The sequence below is a fragment of the Eubalaena glacialis genome, chromosome 14 (assembly GCF_028564815.1).
Source record: "Eubalaena glacialis isolate mEubGla1 chromosome 14, mEubGla1.1.hap2.+ XY, whole genome shotgun sequence".
Taxonomy (NCBI): Eukaryota; Metazoa; Chordata; class Mammalia; order Artiodactyla; family Balaenidae; genus Eubalaena; species Eubalaena glacialis.
Genome location: NC_083729.1, coordinates 86,886,233 through 86,905,062, shown reverse-complemented (window position 1 = coordinate 86,905,062; position 18,830 = coordinate 86,886,233). Strand labels below are relative to the sequence as shown.

General features: G+C 42.0%; 1 protein-coding gene across 3 annotated transcripts in view; it reads left to right on the top strand.

Annotated features, from left to right (window-relative positions):
- Positions 1-18,830, top strand: part of AFF3 (ALF transcription elongation factor 3) — a 558,597-nt gene that overhangs the window by 494,389 nt on the left and 45,378 nt on the right. For all 3 annotated transcript variants that reach the window (XM_061168528.1, XM_061168527.1, XM_061168526.1), the window contains one exon: positions 13,789-13,975. In XM_061168528.1, the coding sequence (XP_061024511.1) occupies positions 13,789-13,975 (187 nt within the window). The remainder of the gene's footprint in view (positions 1-13,788; positions 13,976-18,830) is intronic.

Here is an 18,830-nt window from a genome sequence, read left to right as displayed (position 1 = left end):
TTAATCCAGTGAGGCAGCTGAGTCTCAGAGAGGTTAAGTAACTTCCCCAAGGTCACACAGCCAGCAAGCAGAGGAGGTCAAATGTCCATCTGGATCTGTCCATCTGATTCTAAAGCCTACCCAACATTCTGCCTCACGTGGTAAAAATTCTCTAAATGTGGCTGAGGCCAGAAAGGCTGATAATTTATCTCACTTGCTGGGAAAGTCTGGCTCTTCAGAGAGTACAGGTTAGCGTTAGGAGCCTAAGATCTGGGTTGCAACCTCTCTCCTCCACTAACTAGGTGTGCAGCCTTGAGTAGGTCACTTAATCTCTCTGTTTTGCCTTCTGTCAAGTAGACATAATGACTTTGCTACTTTATAGGTTTATCATGAGGCTCAGAGGAGGGACTTGAAAAGAAAATGCTTTGAAAAATGTTAACGAACCATATAAATTCAAACACTTATTACTATTAAAAGTAGTCAAGTAAGGACAAGAAATTAGATTAACTGGACTACATCCAAATTAAAGTGTTTTTGCTGCAAACAGTATCATCAAGAAAGGGAAAAGACAACCCACACACAGGAGAAAATATTTTCAAATTGTATATCTGACAAGGGACTTTTACTTAGATCATATAAAGAACTATTATAATTCATTAATGAAAAATTTTTGAAGGGCAAAGGACTTAAATAGACATTGTCCAAAGAAGACACACACATGGCCAATAAGCACATGAAAAGATGTTCAATATCATGAGACAAATGCACATCAAAGTCACAATGAGCTCCTACTCCACACCTACCACTATGGCTAGAATCATAAAGATGGATAGTAACAGGTGTTGGCAGGCATGTAGAGAAATTAGAACCCTCATACACTCCTGGTGGGAATGCAGAACGGAACAACTGCTTTGGAAAGCCGTCTGACAGTTCCTCAGAAGATTAGACATAGATGGGACTTCCCTGGTGGTCCAGTGGGTAAGGCTCCGTGCTCCCGGTGCAGGGGGCCCGGGTTTGATCATTCAGAGCCTTCAGTCCAGAGAAGATAGCTGGGTGGAGAATGTTCTCCGACAGGCCTTTATTTTAAAGTAAATTAATTAAATATTATTTTAGAAACAGAAAAAAATATCAACAGGTCCAGGACTATTTGGGAACCAATGAATATTTGTACATTATTGTATTTTTCCTTTATTTGCGAAATGTCTTCCTCTTTGGTTGGGTCACATGTGGGTCTTTAGTCAACTGAAAGTAAAACTTTGTTCCAAATATGAGCCAGAACTCCAAGCAATAACTTTTTTTTTCTCTTGGTTCATCTGCAAGAGAAAATTCTTCACCCATCCCTAAAAAGAAAATCAGGTAAATCCAAAAGCAGGGCTGACCCCAGAGCAGCAGAACTGACATTCCTTAGCAAGTATTATTAGTTGGGCAGTAATGCTGTAACCTCAGGAATCCTAAAAGAATGTTTTGGTGCTGTTCAAACAGAGTTCCCAAACCATGACACCCGTCTAAGCTAAGGAAGCAGAGCACCAGACAGCTGGTTAAGAATTCATGGTGGGACTTCCCTGGTGGTGCAGTGATTAAGAATCTGTCTGCCAGTGCAGGGGACACAGATTCAATTCCTGGTCCGGGAAGATCCCACATGCAGTGGAGTAATTAAGCCCGTGCGCCACAACTACTGAGCCTGAGCTCTAGAGCCTGCGAGCCACAACTACTGAGTGCACCGCAACTACTGAAGCCCACGCGCCTAGAGCTTGTGCTCCATAACAAGAGAAGCCACCGCAATGAGAAGCCCGTGCATCGCAACGAAGAGGAGCCCCCGCTCGCCGCAACTACAGAAGGCCTGCATGCAGCAACGAAGACCCAATGCAGCCAAAAATAAATAAAATTAAAAAAAAAAAAAAGAATTAATGGCTTACTGTCATTTGTAACATTTGATGTCATAAAGGTCAGAAATCTGGAACATGACAAGGGCCCCATGAGGTGACATCTGTGCTCTCTGGTGTTTGAAATTGACGATCAAGCCTTATGTTCCAAAGCCTTTCATAAAATTGGAATTTGGGCATTAGTTCTTCATTCCTTGATAGAACTATGTAAATGGCCCCATTGACCAATCAGGAGGATTTCTGGTTTCTTTGGCTTGTAACACAAAGTATTCCGTTTGCTGCCACAGGATCAGCTTTGAAATATGAGGCATGATTTATGTCCAAGTTTATAGACCTCTTATATTACTGAATTTCTCTCCTGCTAAATGTGGCAAGTTCTGTTGACTTTTATCCTCCCCTAAGACGGGCAGAAATTTTCAGAGACCTTAGGATATGTGCCATGCTGAGTAAGTCTTCTTTATGACCTTAATCCCTTCCCCAAGCCATTCCCTACTCCCATCCTAGTTCCCTGCCCCTTTCTTCTCACCTTTAACAGATTGTCTTACCTGCGCCCTTGGATTCCCCTTTCAGGCTGAAGCCACCATCCTGCCTGAAGTTTTTACATAGGCTAAACTATATCCCCCATGCTTATTTTTGGACCTAAACTCATGTTTATCCTTCTTAATTGTCATCTTGTACTGAAGAGCAATCTTCTAAATAACTATTTGATTAAAGGAAGATGTAAAACTACTACAACAATCTATTTAGAAAGTAAAGAAATGAAAAACACAGCATAATGAGGATGATCACCTGCAACCATAGGAATGTTCAAAGGCAAAATGATAGTTCCCAGAGCTTCCGTTATTAAGAAAGAATAAAAATAGCCAAGATAGGGACTCCCCTGGTGGTCCAGTGGCTAAGACTCCATGCTCCCAATGCAGGGGGCCCATGTTTGATCCCTGATCCTGGTCAGGGAACTAGATCCCACGTGCCACACTAAGAGTTCGTATGCCGCAACTAAAAGATCCCATGTGTCGCAACTAATACCCAGTGCAGCCAAATAAATAAATAAATATTTTTTTTAAATAGCCAAGATGAACAACTCAAGAAGTTCAAGAAGTTTATAAAAGTATTATAAAGTAATCCTGAAAAATGTAAAAGGACGCAAGGCCAGAAAATAGCCCAATTATTATATAGATCAAGAGCTGTTTCTTTGAAAATAAAATAAAATAGACAAACCCTTGGCAAATATAATAAAGAAAAAGGGAAGAGAAAACAAAATTTAGAATAAATACAATTTTTTATTTTAAGAGACTATTATATAAATTTTGTAAAATTAACTTGCAAATATAAATTAAATAGAATTTTTTGAAAAAAAAATTAACAGAATTGACAAGAAGTGGACAAACCAAGAAATAAATTGTAAAATAAACCGAAGAACTGCCATTCTAAAAGACTTTATGACTAGGTGTTATTACTGGTGATAAGTTCTAAACTTTCAAGGAACAGATAATTCTCATACTATATAAACTTTTCTTATAGATAGAACACTATGAAAGGTAAAACACTATCCAATATATTCTTTTAAGCTAAAACCACCATGATACAAAACCTGCCAAAAATTGCCCCCCAAATATAAAATAGATCAATGTAAATATATGTCAAGTTCACCTATAAACATAGATCTTCCCAAAATGCTAACTAAAATAGTAGCGAGCTAAATTCAATAATATAGTAGTAGGATCATCTTCCACAATGAAATAGACATTTAAAAGGTAGCATATATTCTGTCGGTGAAAAAATGAAGAACTGGAAAAAATAGGAAAGTTCAAAAAATATTTATCCTTGTAATTCCACCATCGGAAAATATCCACAGTTAACATTTGAGTATATATCCTTACAGTGTTTTTTTCTCTGTATAAATTTTTTATGTAATTACAATCATGCTACTTTGTAGCCAGCAGACTGTCAGGGAAAGACCATGTACAGATATCCTGTGAGGTTACATTAGGTCCGCCACTAATTTGGCAAAGAATTCAGAAACACAGCTGAGACAAAGCTGGAACGGGTGTACCCCAGGTGCCCTTGGAGGTTGTAACAGAGTACTTACACCTCAATCCTTTTATGCTTGGACCTCATATATCCAGTCAAGAAGACTTACACAGTCTGTGTTCTTAATAATCCCATGTCAGAGCCTGTTTACAGACAGTGGGACCCTCTGATTCTTAAGCAAAACCCTGAGTCAGCGAAACCCCATCCTCTGTCCCAGGGAAAAAGCAGGGTTTAACACTTAGGTAGTCCTGATCCATTTCTCTGCCCTCAGATGACTGGCATACTGGAAAGCCCATTGCTTCACAAATACAGAGTGAGAATTTTTCACAACAGTAAATATTCTGCTCTAATATGTTTATAATGACTACATGGTACTGAAAAGTATTCTCATAAGGGTGTATAATCCCCTAGTGTTGGGCATTTTGGTTGTTTACAAATCCTTTCCTATTGCAAATGACATAAGAGCCTATATCCTTGTAGATAAATGTTTTCAAACATACCTGATTATTTTCATAGGGTAAATTTCTAGAAGTAGAATCTCAGCTCTGTCCCTTATTAGGATCCTTATTGTCCCTACCTAGAAGGAGACAGAATAATACCTACCCTATAAGAAGGAGACCAAGGCATAAAGTAACAACTACAAAAATCCTGAGGGTCTCTGGTCTTGAGGGAGGTATTGTCCGTTGTCCTGAGTTGCTATTTTGTGTTGGGATATGGCTGTTGTCCTCCCCTGGGGTCTGGGTGCTCCATTCTGATTTATTTGTAGAACTTTTCTTTGTTTGATTTTGTAGATTAATGAAAAATGTGCAGTTTTTGCATTGTCAACAAGTGGTATTGTAACTTGCATTACAGTTTCTCATAGCTGATTTCATCTACTTTTTATGATTCTGTATGGTTTCTGACAGTTACACTTTTCTCCTGGGAGAAGCTGACTCCTCTGTCCCAAGCTCTCTGCCTGGCTGAGTGTCTATCAAGTCCCTCCCCTCTCTCTCTCTCTCCCTCTCTCTCTCACACACACACACACACACACACATACACACACACAAGCTATGACTCTGCGGTACCTGGCACCAAGTGAATTCTCAGCAAAGGTCACACCAGTATCATCCCTTACCCCCATGCCATTTACTCTGAACATAAATTTAAAGAACCACCCACCTTTTTATCCTTAACATTTTAAGAACCACACTTATTTGAGTCATTTTTCTCACAAGGCTATCTACATACGTGTTCTTTCTAGCTTTGGTACGAAGACTTTTAAAATCAGAGCTTAATGTCCACAATAATTTTTAACTAAATTAAGTAATGCCTAATTTGACTGGGTGATAAAATGGGCAGTGACTATAGAAGAGACCTGCTTGGTTGTTTCATTCATCAGCTTTTGATACAATTAATCAGAGCTGGAGGTTGGAAGTACTGAGAGAGGGTTCCTTTCCACTTGATAAATTTTTAAAAAATTTTTAGTGGAGTATAGTTCCTTTACAATGTTGTGTTAGTTTCCGGTGTACAGTAGATCAATTCAGTTATACATGTACATATATCCCCTCTTTTTTAGATTCTTTTCCCATATAGGTCATTACAGAGTATTGGGTAGAGTTTCCTGTGCTATACAATAGGTCCTTATTAGTTATCTATTTTATATGTAGTAGTGTGTACATGTCCATCTCAGTCTCCCAATTTATCCCTCCTCCCCCTTATCCCCTGGTAACCATAGGTTTGTTTTCTACATCTGTGACTCTGTTTCTGTTTTGTAAATAAGTTCATTGTGTCATTTTTTTTAGATTCCATATATAAGCAATATCATATGATATTTGTCTTTGTCTAACTTACTTCACTCAGTATGAAAATCTCTGGGTCCATCCATGTTGCTGCAAATGGCATTATTTCGTTCTTTTTTATGGCTGAGTAATATTCTATTATATATATGTACCTCATCTTCTTTAGCCATTCCTCTGTTGATGGACATTTAGCTTGCTTCCATGTCCTGACTATTGTAAATAGTGCTGCAATGAACATTGGGGTGCATGTGTCTTTTCGAATTATGGTTTTCTCCGGATATATGCCCAGGAGTGGGATCGCTGGATCATATGGTAGCTCTATTTTTTGTTTTTTAAGGAACCTTCATACTGTTCTCCACAGTGGCTGTACCCATTTACATTCCCACCAACAGTGTAGGAAGGTTCCTTTTTCTCCACACCCTCTCCAGCATTTATTGTTTGTAGATTTTTTGATGATGCCCATTCTGACCGGTGTGAGGTGAAACCTCTTTGTAGCTTTCATTTGTATTTCTCTAATAATTAGTGATGTTGCGCATCTTTTCATGTGCTTTTTGGCCATCTGTATGTCTTCTTTGGAGAAATGTCTATTTAGATCTTCCACCCATTTTTTGAATGGGTTGTCTGGTTGGTTGATATTGAGCTGCATGAGCTGTTTGTATATTTTGGAGATTAATCCCTTGTCAGTTGCTTCATTTGCAAATATTTTCTCCCATTCTGAGGGTTGTCTTTTCGTTTTGTTTATAGTTTCCTTTGCTGTGCAAAAGCTTTTAAGTTTAATTAGGTCCCATTTGTTTATTTTTGTTTTTATTCTCATTACTCTAGGAGGTGGATCAAAAAGATGTTGCTGTGATTTATGTCAAAGAGTGTTCTGCCTGTGTTTCCCTCTAATAGTTTTATAGTATCTGGCCTTACATTTAGGTCTTTAATCCATTTTGAGTTTATTTTTGTGTTTGGTGTTCGGGAGTGTTCTAATTTCATTTGTTTACATGTAGCTGTCCAGTTTTCCCAGCACTGCTTATTGAAGAGACTGTCTTTTCTCCATTGTATATCCTTGCCTCCTTTGTCGTAGATTAGGTGACCATAGGAGCGTGGGTTTATATCTGGGCTTTCTATCCTGTTCCATTGTTCTATATTTCTGTTTTTGTGCCCGTACCATACTGTTTTGATTGCTGTAGCTTTGTAGTATAGTCTAAAATCAGCTCTGTTTTTCTTTCTCAAGATTACTATGGCTATTCTTGGTCTTTTGTGTTTCCACAGAAATTGTAAAATTTTTTGTTCTAATTCTGTGAAAAATGCCATTGGTAATTTGATAGGGATTGCATTGACTCTGTAGAATGCTTTGGGTAGTATAGTCATTTTTACAATATTGATTTTTCCAATCCGAGAACATGGTATATCTCTCCATCTGTTTGTGACATTTTTGATTTCTTTCATCATTATCTTACAGTTTTATGAGTACAGGTCTTTTGCCTCCTTAGGTAGGTTTATTTCTGGGTATTTTATTCTTTTTGATGCAATGGTAAATGGATTGTTTCCTTAATTTCTCTTTCTGATATTTCACTGTTAGTGTATAGGAATGCAAGAGATTTCTGTGTATTAATTTTGTATCCTGCACCTTTACCAAGTTCATTGATGAGCTCTAGCAGTTTTCTGGTAGCATCTTTAGGATTTTCTATGTATACTGTCATGTCATCTGCAAACAGTGACAGCTTTACTTCTTCGTTTCCAATTTGGGTTCCTTTTATTTCTTTTTCTTCTCTGATTGCCAAGGTTGGGAATTCCAAAACTATGTTGAATAATAGTGGTGAGAGTGGACATCCTTGTCTTGTTCCTGATCTTAGAGGAAAAGCTTTCAGTTTTTCACCATTGAGAATGATGTTTGCTGTGGGTTTATAGTATATGGGCTTTATTGTGTTTAGGTAGGTTCCCTCTATGCCCACTTTCTGGAGAGTTTTTATCATAAATCGGTGTTGAATTTTGTCAAAAGCGTTTTCTCCATCTATTGAGATGATCATATGGTTTTTATTCTTCAATTTGTTGATGTGGTGTATCACATCAGTTGACTTGCATGTATTGAAGAATCCTTGCATCCCTGGGTTAAATCCCCCTTGATCATGTTGTATGATTCTTTTTAATGTGTTGTTGGATTCAGTTTGCTAGTATTTTGTTGAGGATTTTTGCATCTATGTTCATCAGTGATATTGGCCTGTAATTTTCTTTTTTTCTTATATCTTTGTCTGGTTTTGGTTTCAGGGCGATAGTGGCCTCGTAGAATGAGCTTGGGAGTGTGCCTTCCTCTGCAATTTTTTTGGAAGAGTTTCCGAAGGGTAGATGTTAACTCTTCTCTAAATGTTTAATAGAATTTGCCTGTGAAGCCATTTGGTCCTAGGCTTTTGTTTGTTGGAAGAGTTTTAATCACAGTTCAATTTCAGTACTTGTGATTGGTTTGTTCATATTTTCTCTTTCTTCCTGGTTCAGTCTTGGAAGGTTGTACCTTTCTAAGAATTTGTCCATTCCTTCTAGGTTGTCCATTTTATTGGCATATATAGTTGCTTGTAGTAGTCTCTGATGATCCTTTGTATTTCTGAGGTGTACGTTGTAACTTCTCCTTTTTAATTTCTAATTTTATTGATTTGAGTCCTCTTCCTTTTTTTCTTAATGAGTCTGACTAAAGGCTTATCAATTTTGTTTATCTTCTCAAAGAACCAGCTTTTAGTTTCATTGATCTTTGCTATTGTTTTGTCTCTATTTCAGTTATTTCTGCTCTGATCTTTATGATTCCTTTCCTTCTACTAACTTTGGGTTTTGTTTGTTCTTCTTTCTCTAGTTGCTTTAAGTGTAAGGTTAGGTTGTTTATTTGAGATTTTTCTTGTTGAATCAGTAATGTTTTAAAAAATTTTAGATGTTTAAATAAGTGGGCTGAGAGAATAAGTGTATTTGGCTCACCTCTTGTTTGTCCCTGCTAACCTGAATCCCTGAGAGAGGCGAAACTCCTGGTTGTGGTCTCTTTGTGTCTCTTCTAAATGGAACCATCTTAGGCTTTCAGAAGGTGTAAGAGTAAGACATAGATTAGCGAGTCTCAAACTGGTACCCCACAGGCCTCATCTGACCTACAGATGTGTCTCATTGCAAAAAATAAAATGAAACTTTTCATTGTTAAAAATTCTCAAATTAGTTACTAGCGTTTTAAAATCAGGAGATTTGATATAAACATCAGGATTTGGGGCTTCCTCTGAAAAAAAAATTGAAGGATTTGGTAACACTGGCTCTCATTTCCACGTGGCAGAGATCCGCTCGCCTGGGGAAGCAGTAGACCAGTCAGGACTATCCAGCTTGACACTTTCCCACTGGGGAGCCAAGGGTCCACTGTCTTTATCATCGTGTGTTAGGCATTTGTTTCTCTTATAACTGGACACTTCACTCATTTATGCTACTTGCCTGACCCCTGCAGGTTTTGGATTTTCAACCAGTGATGTAGATAGTAGCTCTCTAAGTCATCTGTTTTATGAAATCTTTGGCAGCCCCAAGGCAACAGAAAAACTACATATGTGAATATATGAACATCTCATAGGCTATTTCATAGTATAATAAAATGCATTGACTTACTATGTCAAGAATCATTTTTCTTTCATTCATTCTGTTGATAGTTGTTGAGAACCTATTCATGCCGCACCCCCTGCTAGCACTGGGGATACAAGGATAAAGTAGATAATTCCTATCCTTAGTATGGCAAGGGCTACAAAAGAAAAATAGGTGAGGGGGAGCAAATATTAACTATGCCTGGGGGAATTGAGAAAAACCTTACAGAATAGGATAATATTGCAACCAAGTCCTGAAGAGTGAGTTGGAGGTACCCAGAAGAAGAAAGGGAGAGAGGGCTTCGTAGCATAGAAAATAGCGCCTGCAAAGGCACGCAGATTGTCAAAACGGTGAGAAATTTATTATAGACAAGGTTTGGGGGTGCACCCTATGAGGTGTGGCTGAAGATTTGATTGAGGCCAGACCATGTAGAGCTTCAAAAACTATGTTTAATAGAAGACTTGTTCCTGGAGGTATTACAGAGCTAACAAAAACTTTTAGTACAAGACCAACAGTCCTATCCGCGAACCTCCTTGTGCCAGCTTTCCATTTTCATGTCTCATTATGTGATTATAATTTTAGATCAGTTAATATCAATAGAGATGCCAACAGTAAAGGAACACCATTGCCAGGGCACCGATTACAGTTTAGAAATCAAGCATGTGTTGAGTTCATCCGGAGTGTTGAATGAGAAGGAGCTGGGACCTCTTCTAAATTATTAACCTTTCGTCCATCCCAGTGGCGTGCCCACAGGCTGTTGGGCATCACGGCCATCCACACGGTGCCCACCAGGCACACAGCCTGCCACCAAGTTCCTTGTTAGTTCAAAGCTCGTGAACAACTTTGGATATTTACCCAGACCCCACAGTATACTTGGCAGGAGCACCCATGCCTGTAAGATCCAGGCATTTAGGTTCCAGATCTCTTCTTTTACTGTCTGTATTCAGATTCAGCCCAGGCCAGGTTCGGAAAAGAATGTGTCACTGCAGCCAAAGGAGGGGACACAGCAAGCAGATCATTTAGAATAAAGCTGGGACTCTCCCAAACGTGTATTTGGTCTTGGCCACTCACAAAACCAGCAAAACATTTCATGAAATGAAAATACCAAAAGTAAATAAACCATCCAGGGGAGAACTGGGCTTATATTATATAGCAGATGAAATTTAGGGTACATTTAAAGACATTCTGTGCAAGGAAGAGGTGTTAACATTGGAAAAGCACAAGAGGGGCTGAAATCCCCTTAAGTGTTTTTTTTTTTTTTATTAGAAAAGAGAGATTGTAACCTTTTTGAAAGGTTAAATCCTTTTTCCTTTAACTCATTAACCTAGTGATAGACTTTTTTCTATTGATTCTTTCATTTAGTAATCACAGGTGAATACCTATTATGCCCCAGGCACTGTGCTAAGTTTGGTGACACAAAGGCTTTTATTCCATGACCTCAATAATGTTTTCATGCCCACATGTTTTCAATGGCACCATGTTCCTGAAGTAGCAGAGGGTCCAAGAACTCTCCTAAAAATTGGCCAATGCTGTGTCATCATGTCAATCAATCCATGTTATCATTTCAGAAAAAAAGTTACTTTTTTAATTAAGTTGAAAGAATTGTTAGCGTCTTTGGTATGGAAACATGACAGCTAGTAAGCACACCAAACTTTGCAGTTTGCAATTTTAAATATATAAAGCTTGAAGTCTTCTTTCAGGAGTGTCTGTCTGATATGTCTTCTTCCATCTTCTTGGTTCCGTGGCTCCAAAGAGCCTTCCTGGCTTAACTGAGCCCATACTTCTGTTAGTTCTTATCTGCAGTGATGACCATCCCCGGCTTCTTTGTTCTGCCACCCTGGCTGCTGCAGCTCCCCCAGCAGAGGCAAAGCCACTGCATGCGCTCATGGCAAGAGCAGTCATTGTGCTGAGTCCTGAATGACCAGCTGTCCCCCAGAGACCCACAAAAAGACTAGTTAATGGAGCAGGCTTTCTGGAGGTAGGGGTAGTTCTCTCGATCCCACAACTGGAGCCACCAGAGCCCTTGCACACAAGCCTGCCCCCATTCTTGACATGGATTGCTTCCAGCGACACTATCTCCACGGGGACCATTGAAACATGAGTGTATTCGGCCCTGACTCCAGAAGACTGGGGCCTCACAGCGCTTCAAAGCAAAGCAGGAAGAAAACCTGAAATTCTTGGCTCTCCCCACGGTTTCAAAAACAAATAATAATTACGCCAGTAAAACTGTCGTTTTAAGTCAATTTCCTAATTTAAGGAAGGAAAACATAAAACTCTAAGGCTTTTCTGCCAATCTAATTCAGATCAGAGACTCTGTCTCGCTGGGCTAGCGGGTCTCATTACGATAGGACAGCAGTCAGAAAAGGAAGGCGGCACAGGAACTGTTTAATGGACATTTTCCCAGAAATTAAAGTGCAGCTTTTCAAAAGACAGTCACTTTGCGGTGCAAGCCCCAGGGAACCGCACACACATTGCTGCCTCTGCCGCAAACGCAGCAACCAGGTGCACACAGCAGCGGCCTCAGTGTCCTTTGTTGTCGGAATGAACGCGGGAGAATGTACCGCTTGGTGATCAAAACCTTTGACCATCATATAAAACCAATCAAAATGCTCTTTATTTCTCTTAATTTCCTAGTCTTCAGCAAATGTCATTCCAGTGGCAGGGAGACAGATCTCTTTCCTCCACCATGTGTTGTTTGGCTCTGGGGAGTTTCTACGTTTTGGTTGGTTGGTTTGGGTTGGGGTGGGTTTTTGTCTGTTTGTTTTTGGAGTTTCTCCCCAGTGTTTGGGGGACTTACTGGCACGCTGTGAGCATGGATCCCAGCCATTCGTGTTCAGTCACAATCTAATAGCCTTCTTTTTTTTTTTTTTTTTTTTTGTTAATGACTCCATTGATGGTAGCCATTTCGACTCAGCCGCCAGGAAAGATGGATTTTAGTTCATAAGGGAAGAAAGAAATATTACAACACTTTGATCACTAACCGTCCCTTCCCAGCCTCTGTAAAAAGATCCAGGATCCCTCACTCAACACCAGAACAGACAGCAGGCTGGAAAAGGAATTGTTGCAGCTCAGGCAAGGCGTAAAGGTGCAGATGTTGTCTGACGTTGAAGAATTTTGTCAGACAGTAGGTATGGACCAGGACATTGGCAGATGAAATAAAAACCACTAGGGATGGTTATGTTCAAACTCCATTTTTCCCTAAGCCTGCAGTTCAAAACAGTGCTTTCTTTGACTTTCAGGTACATCCTGTAAGATAGTTTCTTGTCTTATCATTCCTCTGGGAGAAGCAAGGTTCCAGTGAGTTTTAAACACCGCCCCCCCCCCTCCCTGCCCCAACACTGAGGATTTATGAGACTCTGTCCTTGAGCAAAGCATTTGTCAAAGATTTAAGGGGCGGGTGAAAAGGGTCCTTTACCTTGTCCTGGCTGCTTTGCACTTGAGACCATAAACTCTGACAAGCTCCCTCGGCCCTGGGCCTTCACTCGCATTCATCCTGTTGAAGCAGCGGTCCCAGCTGGAAGGGGCAAGCAGATATTTGCTGACTCAACATTTAAAAGGTGGTCACTGCATTTTCTGGGTTTAGAGTTTGACCTCGAAAAAACAGTCAGGTGTGTTTCAATGCAATTAATAAAGGACTTTGAAGATGTTGACTATTATGTGAGTATTGAAACTTTCTTTTTGGCTCACTGTTTGGGTGGATGTGTGTGATTTGCATTTTTGTGGTTAATTAATTACCATGAGAAGTGTCCATGTTTCCTGTTCTCTTTGAGTCTATAATTTGAGTATGTAACTTTCTGGCAAACTTCAGCAGGGATATGGACATCGAGTATAATTCAAAATAGCATTGCTATTAGCCACTGTACTGGGGTTGAATTTTAAAGTCTAGAATATTTAAAAATGTGTGAGTAAGGGATCTTCAGTTCTTTAATAAAGGGCTCAAAGGAAAATTACTGTTTATACAGCAAGCCGGCTCCTGTAAGACTACAGGACTCGACTCTGTGGGCAGGAAGAGGTGGGAAGCAAGACAACTTTGTCGGTCCCGCCGTCTCCGGAACCTTCCAGCAGGCCGTGAGAGCACAGAGCAGGACACTGTGCCCTTCCTCACAGCCCACTTCCTAAAATAAAGCAAACAGGCATTTTCGTTCTTTACAAAATATTTCAAGCATTTTAGATTTCCTTGCCTTTTTGTCGGTGATTGGAATCGGGAATGCATTTGAAAAGCCATTCCCAGAAATAGAAGCAAAATAGAAACAGTCCTTCTGCAATTACACCACCTTCCCCTCTAAAATGATCACACAAACTAGTCACACTGACGAGTGCCTGATTACCAAGTGGCACCGCCTTTCACTCCCAATTTAATTTCTGTGCATCCATTGTTTTAACCGTGAGGCTGCTTTGACCTTGACGGTGGCTCTGGAGCTTCAGGTGACGCTGACAGATGCGCAGGCTGGTGGAACAACAGCTCGCTCGGTGGTGTATGCGTGTTTGCTCACTCGGCTTTCCTTCCCTCTCCTTCCCGGGGCCTCGTGGGCTGGCAGTGCCGGGCTCCCGCAGGCCAACTGCAGGGCCTCCGTGCCCTCCAGCAAGGGCAGCAGCAGCGGTAGCAGCAGCAGCGGTAGCAGCTCCTCCAGCGACTCGGAGAGCAGCTCGGGATCTGACTCAGAGAGCGAGAGCAGCTCCAGCGAGAGCGAGGGCAGCAAGCCTCCCCACTACTCCAGCCCGGAGGTAAGGACACGCTGGCCTCTGAGCGCCTCCCCTGCCTGCTTCTCCCCCACCCGGTGAGTGAAGTCAGTCTTCCTCCGAGTGTGGTTCTCACACCTCCTGCTCCTCCAACCTCAGTGCTATGACGCTGGCCTGCGAGCCGCCGTGACCTCTCTAGGCCACCACCTCCTGGCAGCCTGCCAGGGTTGGTTTAGGCTCATTTCCCCCAGCCCCTCTTCACAGTGTTCCTAATCACAGAGCTTCCTTTGAAGTCTAGAAACTTCATCTCTTATGGTCCAAAATTCTCTATCTTGACTTCCAGAACTTTCCAAGTATGCTGTAAACATCACTGACTGGAAATAACCTGAAGATCGGGTCTCCCTAAGGGTCAGCCGAGGCAATAAGCAGACAGGGCAGCTCCCCGCCTGGAAGTGTGAGCCCCCATAAATCACGGGGAAAGGAGTTTTGTGGATTAGACATGGTTAGAATCTTACCTTTTTTCAGTTCATCACAGATTAGGAGAACAAGGGCTATAAATATGAATAAAACCTCCTTTGTTTTCTTTGTGAAAATATAAAAAGGAAAATTAGCATCAACTTACAAATACTAATGAAAACTTTTATAGCTATGATGAGTATCTGTGTGGAAGATTTAGGTGCCTCGTATAAAAATATTATAAGGTCCCAATAAAAGCCATTGCTACTTCTACTTTAAAGGGGAAAAAGGGGGAAATTTAATAGTAATTCAGAGCATGGATTCTTGAGAGATGGCTGAGAGCACACTTCTCTAGTCCCTGGATCTGTAAGGGTAGACTTTGATTTCTAAAGAGGGAATAAAATATGCTTCTTCTTGAGTGTATAAACATTTGATGTTACTGTGGCTCATAGGATTTAACTTTTTACCTACAACCTTCTGTACCACTCTGGGCCCAAATTTCTAAATATGCTCTAAAATGAAACCAAACCCACATATGCAAACCTTGGTGGTAAGAGGTTTTTTTGTGTTTTTTTTTTGCCGCACCACAATGCGTGTGGATCTTAGTTCCCTGACCAGGGATCGAACCTGTGACCCCTGCAGTGGAAGTGTGGAGTCTTAACCACTGGACCCCCAGGGAAGTCCCCAGGAGCACCTTTAAAGGCCAGCAAGACCCATGTTTCCAGCTTGTGTACCTGTGTCTCTGTCTTTCTCTGTCTCTCTCCCTTTCCCTGTCTATCTTTCTATCCCTATCTCCCTATTTAAGGGGAAGGCCCTTAGCAACATTAACCTATAAAAGCCATACGTTGATATAATCCTGACTTTTCCCAGAAGCTAAATTATTTTTCCTTCTTCATCATTTCATTCATTCATCCATTCATTCACTCATTTAGTGTTCTTTCAACGAAGATCTGTTGAGTCTCTGCCACAGATACGATGCTTGGCCCTGAGAGACAGCAGTGATCTGACAGAGAAGGTTCCTGTCTTCACGGAGCTGATATTCTAATAGGAATAATTTGAAACAAACAAAAATACAGGAGTTAAATAAAACAGAGGCGTTAACCGGGCTTCTTCAGAGCCAGCTTTATGCTCTAATTTGTTGAAAAACTCCAGAATATTTAGTAGAAAGAACTGGGTTCCAGGGACATCGCAAGAGCCAAGGGGGACAGTGGCGGTGGATTAAAAGCGTTAGGGTCTGTGAATGTTACCTCCACCCCAGGCTCTTTGTGACTTTGAAGGTTAAATTCAGGAAAGTTGAGTCTCATTTGCACGGTGAAATGTGACTCCTGGAGTTTCTAGGTGAGGCTGAAAGCAGCCTCGGAGAAGTACAGCTATAAAGGGCTTTAAGCAGATTCTCTCTAAATGTCACTGAGATAATTACAAAGACTTGAGCTCTTTGGTGATGAAAGGAAGCACTTGCCGTTTCTTGTTTCTTCCAGCAGCTACCAGAGGCCCCTAGCTGAGGAGGAGGAGGGGAGTCAGCTAACCCAGGCCTCAAAGTTTAAGTTGCCTGAGGCCACGTGTAGCTTTCAACTCCTGGCTTCTCTATGCAGGGGGAGTGCAGGAGTGACAAGAGATGTAGCCACACTGCAGGTGACTTCTTTCTGCTGGAAAGGAATGTATTCCTTGGAAAGGAATGTATTCCTTGGAATAAAAGTAAGGTTTCTTTTAACATTTTTCCCAAGGTGACTAGAGACACACGCCCTTCAGAAATACAATGAGGGAATTCCCTGGTGATCCAGTGGTTAGGACTCTGCATTTTCACTGCCAAGGGCGTGGGTGTGATCCCTGGTCGGGGAGCTAAGATCCCAGAAGCCGTGTGGCATGGCCAAAAATTTAAAAAAAAAAAAAATTAGAAAAGAAATACAGTGAGTTTGCAGAATGAAAGTCGCAAAGAGGGGAAGCGTTACCTGCCGAGTCTCCACGGCATCTCTGCTTTCTTCTGGCCGAGCTGGCCCAGAACCCCTTAAAGAGAGCAGTGAGACCCCTTTTCCTTTCCCCCTACAGGACAATCCAGCTCTTTATAGCCACACACCTCACATTCCGTTGTGAAGACCTGTTTACGCTGCTTTGCAGCAGAACATTTGTGGCCCTCCTTTCCTTCCTGGAAATACCCTGATGTGAAAGCAGGAGACCCTCATGATATCCCAAGACACCTGCATTCTCCCCCTCAACGTCCAGCACTGGACACCCACTTGGCTCTCCTGAGTTTCATCCGAGCTGTTGTTTATGGCCGTGGCTGTAGAAAGCCACTGCATTTCACATGAATCACCATAGTATAACCCCTTGTCTGCAAGCTAGCACGGAAGAGACCCCGAAAACAGTATTTCCATCACTGCAGACCCCCTCTCTATGGCCTGACGTTTGCTTGCTTGTCCTCAGCCTAATTGTTTTCATTTGAGTTGTGTCTTCTTTCCTGGCCTGGGACATCCTTTCATGCCCGAGCTTCACAGGGGGAGCGCCTTGCCCTTCAGTTAGCACGTTTACACTAGCACACAGAGCTCCTTAGACCGGTGTTCCCCAAGTAGAGGATGCTGCAGGGACAAGAAAGAGCCTGGTCACAGGGTTTTGAGGAGATCCAGAATAAAGTAGGTTTCACCTGTTTCTTTACCGTAGGGCATCATTCAGCCCTTAATTTTGCTCATGTAAACGGTGTTCTCCATTGTGGCATTTCCCAAATGTATCTGACCATGGAAACCTTTCTTTATGGGATATATGAACTCAAAGCACATTTTGGAAAATGCTGCCCTAGATTGTTCTTGAAAATCAGTAGGTACACGGTACAAGTTATTCATTGATTCAGCAGGCTTCTCCTTAATTAGGCATCTGTGAGGTATGTGGCAGTGGGTGCTCTGAAGGGTATAGATGAAGTGGAGACTAAAGTACACGGTGGAGAGCTTATACACTAATCAGAGGGAAGATTGATCAGAGAGGAGAGTCCTGGATGGAAATACAAAGCAGCAAGCCAGGAAACAATCAAATGCACTGGGCAGAAACCCTGATGGACAGCTCAGGAAGTGGACCAGAGCCAGCAGCGTGGCAGGAAAGGGACCCCAAGCCCTGAGTTCACCCTCCTCCCCTGCCACCTAATTCTTGGCTGTTTGAGCTTCCTTGGCCACAATTGTTTCATCCCCGAAATGGCGGATAATCCCATGCCGTCTCATCTGTGACGTTGTTCTGAGGAACAAGTGATACAAATGGAGTGACAGCTCATTGTGAGTCATTATTAGTAGGAGCAGAGTCATAGCAAGCTGTCCCCCTAACCTATTACGGGTCCTGCGAGGGATACAAAGAAGCAGAGACCTGGCCCCTGCTGGAAAGCAGTGTTTGGCTTTGTTGAAGACACAAGATTTATATACATGAAACGGCTATGGACATCAAAAGATGCTGCAGTTAAGGATAACAGAAGGCCACAGGTATTATTTGGAGAGTTAGTGGTGTCTTCAAAAATCGATCTAATTCTATCATTTTAGGTTGAAGACTGACATTTCTCAAAAGAAACGAGGTCCCTCTTTCGTGAGGCTCCACCAGAGAGTAATGGGAGACTGGCAAAGCAGCAGGGGAGAGAATCTGGTCTCTAAGCCCAGACAAATGTGGGTTTAGCCTTGGTGGTGCCTGGTAGCTCTGCAGCTTTGGACATTCCACTTAACCTCTCTGAGCCCCATCTGCAAACTAGGGGCGACAGTATTTCTTACCTGTATGGATTCAGTTAGATGATACATATAAAGTGGGAGCACATTGTAGGTGTTCTGGCAAGGAAAGATGGCTGTTCGATGATGGATGCCCGAGGAATTTGGATTTTTGCTTGAGGGGCAAGAGGAGGTCCTTGTAGATCCTTTGAGAAAGAGAATGTGATTTAGTGATGTGTTGAAAATGGTCCTTCAGCCTCATTTCTCCAGCTGTGAAGAGCAGAAAAAATGACCCTAGAGCACATCAGGCAGTGGGCCCACACTCAAGTTCTTCAATTCTCCCTTCACTGTGAAGGCTCCCTCCAGGAAGTTTTAGTGGGAGCCTCCCTGTGAGCCGCTGTGTTTTGGCTCCAGGCACGCATCTGTGTCCTCCCACATAAGAGATGTGAGGTGTGGGAGGCTCAGGATGCTGGGGATGAGGGCGAGCTAGTGTGAGACGTGGTGGGGGGGGCCAGTGTGAGTGGCAGGCTCTGCCATAAATGGTCCACCCTCTCCCCGTGTGTGTCCCCTTCTGCAAGGCCGCGTCAGCATCCATTCATATTACTGGGCCCCATTTATCTGGGGAAGCTGAGGCACAGAAGTCACTGACTCGCCGGTGGTCTGAGAGAAATGGGGTGGGGAGGAGACAGCCTCGGAGCCATAGATGTGTTTGCCACCAAAATAGGCTTCAACCACACCCAGCTAATCTCAGGGCAGGCGAGAGCTTTCCCTTGGCG